We start from the raw sequence: 4,022 nt of genomic DNA, 5'->3' as shown, positions 1-4,022 counted from the left end.
CCCTTTTTGAAACCCATACTGACACATGTGCAACCCTCCTCTGTCTTTAAGCTCATCTTGTAGTCTTTCCCGTATGAACGCTTCTAGTAACTTGCTCAAAGAATTTAACAGACAGAGTGGTCTGTAGGAACTAGGTAACTCAGCTGACTTTCCTGGTTTTAGTATTAAAACCATCTTTGCAACTTTCCATTCATTTGGAAATTCCTGTTTTTAGAGTAGTTTGTTCATCATGCCTAATAACCAGTCTGGGGCACAATCTGCTACTATTTTGATAGCCTTAGGGGGAATTTGGTCAATTCCAGGTGATTTTCCACATTTGATACCTTGGGCTACCTTCCTTAGCTCTTCTGCTGTGAAGGGTGGGGCTGGAGCTTCCTTTTCAGGGTATCTCCACTTATCATTTCCGGGTGGAAACAGTACTGCCACGATTTCGGATTTCTTTTCGATGTCAAGCTCATAGGGTTTTAGAGTATTAAGCTTTTTTGCTACTAGCTTATACGCATCTCCCCATATATTATTATCAAGTTCTTTGCATATGTCGTTCCAGTGTTTCTTCTTTGATTCCTTAATTAGGCAGCAGAGTTCCCTTCTATTGGTCTTGTACGCCTCTTTCATTGCTTCAATATCGTCTCGGTTTAGGTTGTTTCTTCTCGCCGCACGTTGTTGTACCCTTCTTAATCTGTTGCATAGTGACCGTTTTTCAGCAATGTTTTCATTCCACCAATACGGTGTTTCAGTCTTTGAAATTCGATTTTGCGTGCTGTTCTTGCTTGCCATCTGTATCAACTTGGTTCCTGTTTCATGACTCACTTCATATGGAGTAATGGTAAGTAACTCTATGCAGGCTTTATAGGCGGTCCAATCAATAAGGGGCCTTATTGAAGTTGTTTTGATCTTCGCTCTATTTACTTTAATTTCAAATGCGATATGTCTGTGCTCTGTCAGTGTTTCGGTATCAAGTATCTCCCAGTTGGTTACTCTTTGAGATACACGATTGGTTGCTATGGTGGCATCAATAAAGGACTCGCTATCTCCTCGGATAAATGTGGGTTCATTTCCAGTATTCAGAACCACCAAATCGCGAGCGTTGATCCATTCCACCCAGTATTGACCCTTTTCATCGGTTACAGATGATCCCCACATTGGGGACTTGGCATTTAGGTCTCCCAGAATAATGGCATCACTGTTGTTCGTTATGTGCTCCATTATACTGTTCACCTCAGTTTTGTAGTCTTCCAATCTGATGTTTGGGGATATATAGCAACATATCAGCTCAAGATCTTTGAGTTTGATAATTACGTGACCATCTCCGGCTACGTGGTTTATTACGCCAAGCTTTATATTCAGAATTAGGACCCCCGCATTATGCCTGCTGTCCTTGATCCAGTTTGCTTCTTTAGTTCTTCTTTTGTTCGGTTCCCCAGTTACCAAAATATCAATACCTTGCTGAACTGCGGTGGCATACGCCATGTCTTGAGCTGCATAGGCACGTCCAACGTTGGCTTGAAGTATTTTAATATTGAACACTAAAGTTTTGACCGCGTGCAGTGCTGAGCCTGCGTCTGGTGTCACTAATTGCTATTGATTTTTCTTTTACAAGCTTAAGTTAGTAAGGGCAAGCAGTCTGATCAGCTCTGTGACCGTCTTTTTTACATGTTAGGCAATAGATTTTGTTAAGGCAGTCTCTGGCCTTGTGGTTATCCTTGCCGCATTTAAGGCACATCTTCGAGTTATCGGTTCCTTTGCATTCATTGGTGCGCTGGCCAAACTCCAAACATTTGAAACACTTGATGATTTTGACCCTTGCTCGGACCTGGCACGGTGCCCACCCTATTCTCACGGTATCCATTTTGAGTAATTCGCTGGCCACTCTTCTTTTGACCGCAAGTGTAGCAGTTTGGTTTCCCCTCTGGTTTGGTCTGCAAGAGAGCACTCGGACGTCATCTTCTTTTGCGTTTGCTACGCTTTTCCTGACATCTTGCTCTATCTGTTTTGCGTTCATATCTCCGTCTATGTCCGCGATATGAATAATGTCTTCATCTCTTTCAATTTAGACCTGGGTATCTTTATCTTTGTCCATTATAGCTTGTCTGAGGGCGATTACTTGATTTTTTTTTCCAAGTATCTCCATAAGGACATCACCCTTAGCAGTTTTCTTAATGCCTTTTACCTTAACACCCATCTCGTCTATGTTCACACTACTCTTGATCGAACGGAGTATGTCAGCATATTGCTTTCCTTCAGATTTGATTATAATCTTCTCTGTTGTCGTCGCTGGTCCTCCCTTACTTGACTTTGGTGCTAGTCGGCTTGGATCTCTAGGTATAATAACTTGCACTTTGACCTCAGATCCCCTGAAGATACCTTCTGCGCACTTTCTAAGGTAGATTTTATCAATTTTGCCGAAGGCTACTACTTGAATTTCCGTCACTCCATGGTTTTGGACCTCTGCTTGCAGTTTGCCTAGCAACTGATATAGTTGACCCATGTCGTTTTTCCCTTCTGTGTTGACCTTGTATGGCAGCATGTACTCTCGTCTTATGTCGGTTTCATCAGCTTGGACTCCTATAATTTGTCTTGCGTAGCTAAGATTATTGTCCTCTAGTTTAGCTGAATTATTAGCAGTTTTGCTCTTACCTGGTGATGATTGCTCAGTGTTGTTTCGCACCATCTGCGTGTGTCTGATGTTTAAAACATCCATTTTTCTGTTCAAGGCTGCCATTATGGTTACGAGCTTTCTCGTTATTACCTTGATTTCAGTTTTTGTCTTTGTACTCACTTTGACTTCATTTTTTAATTCGTCAACTTTTTTATTAAGACTACCCAAGGCGGTCAAAGCAGCAGTCGTCTCTTGGCTAGTATCATCCGGGATATGCTTTCCATGTGAGTCTCGCTTTCGTTTCTTTTTGGCTGGACTGGTATTTTTTGCCAGTCCGTCGTGACTGTTGTGGCTACTTGCTTCGTACGCCGTGTTACTGGGGCTCCCAGTCTTGTCATCTTGACGTGTGCCAGAGTTTGTCTCTAGGCTAACAAAAACATCATCCGTGGCAGAGGCAATTGAATCTTTGCGATTCATTGGTGGTGTTCTTGCCAATGAGGATCTCCTAACACTAGGGTCTGTAGTAAACATCCAGTGATAACCTGTTGGGGTCATATCTCCTTCATTTTGTCCTTTGCCTTCTAAAGACAGTGCAGTTTTTTCGTCGTTTGAACCATAGCTATCCATTTATTTCTTGTCACCAGCGCTTCGTATGTAAGGGGGCGGGTCGAGTTGATTGAGAACGGGTGTACCCTCGGCGGTCGCCTACCCCAGTTCACTGAGGCCCAATCCTCGCTTAGCCAGTCCCGGAACACACAGACGGACCAGACTCGCCCGGGGCGATGTGAACTTCCGACTTCCACATTTAATACATACTACCTGATCAGGGCCCGTAGTGGCTGACTTCTGATCCAGCGTCATCATCCACCTCGGCAGAGACTACCTCACATCAGCATCAGCAGCTACTTGGGTGACGAACCGAAAGCAGGGCGATGCACTCCCAGCAGACTACAGCGCGGAACCAATCCGGGATACAGGAAAAAAGGTAGGAAGCCCCCTAGCCCTCGCAACCTAATAGCGTCGGGGGAGGAGAATCTTCTAGGAATAGTGGGTTTTTTTTTGGGAAGAGTCCACCTTGGGAGTTTGGTGGAGCTCTAGCTAGGGTACCTCGAGCTTGCTACACCCGTAGTCACAGTGCGACCCCCTGAGGTAATTATTATTATTATTATGACTATTATTATTATTATTATTATTATTATTATTATTATTATTATTATTATTATTATTATTATTATTATTATTATTATTATTATTTCTATTATTATTATTATTATGTTATAACTGTTGATCTAGTTTTACCATACTATTTTTACCTGTTCACGGCCGAAGATTCATTTATTTTTGGAGACCTGTAAATTGGAGGGAATATTGTTGGAATGTTGCTAGGACTCAACTCCTCATCTGATTTTTTACCTCCAATAAA

The 4,022-nt window shown here is 42.6% G+C and overlaps 1 protein-coding gene across 1 annotated transcript; it reads right to left on the bottom strand.

Moving 5' to 3' along the window:
- Positions 1–210: 210 nt before the first annotated feature.
- LOC130450650 (uncharacterized) lies at positions 211–1,470 on the bottom strand. Its single transcript, XM_056789157.1, has one exon. The coding sequence runs from the start codon at positions 1,468–1,470 to the stop codon at positions 211–213; it is 1,260 nt and encodes a 419-aa protein (XP_056645135.1).
- Between the last annotated feature and the right edge of the window lie 2,552 nt (positions 1,471–4,022).

The sequence above is a fragment of the Diorhabda sublineata genome, chromosome X (assembly GCF_026230105.1).
Source record: "Diorhabda sublineata isolate icDioSubl1.1 chromosome X, icDioSubl1.1, whole genome shotgun sequence".
Taxonomy (NCBI): domain Eukaryota; kingdom Metazoa; phylum Arthropoda; class Insecta; order Coleoptera; family Chrysomelidae; genus Diorhabda; species Diorhabda sublineata.
Note: the sequence above shows the minus strand (reverse complement) of the source record. Positions and strands in the feature narration are given on the sequence as shown.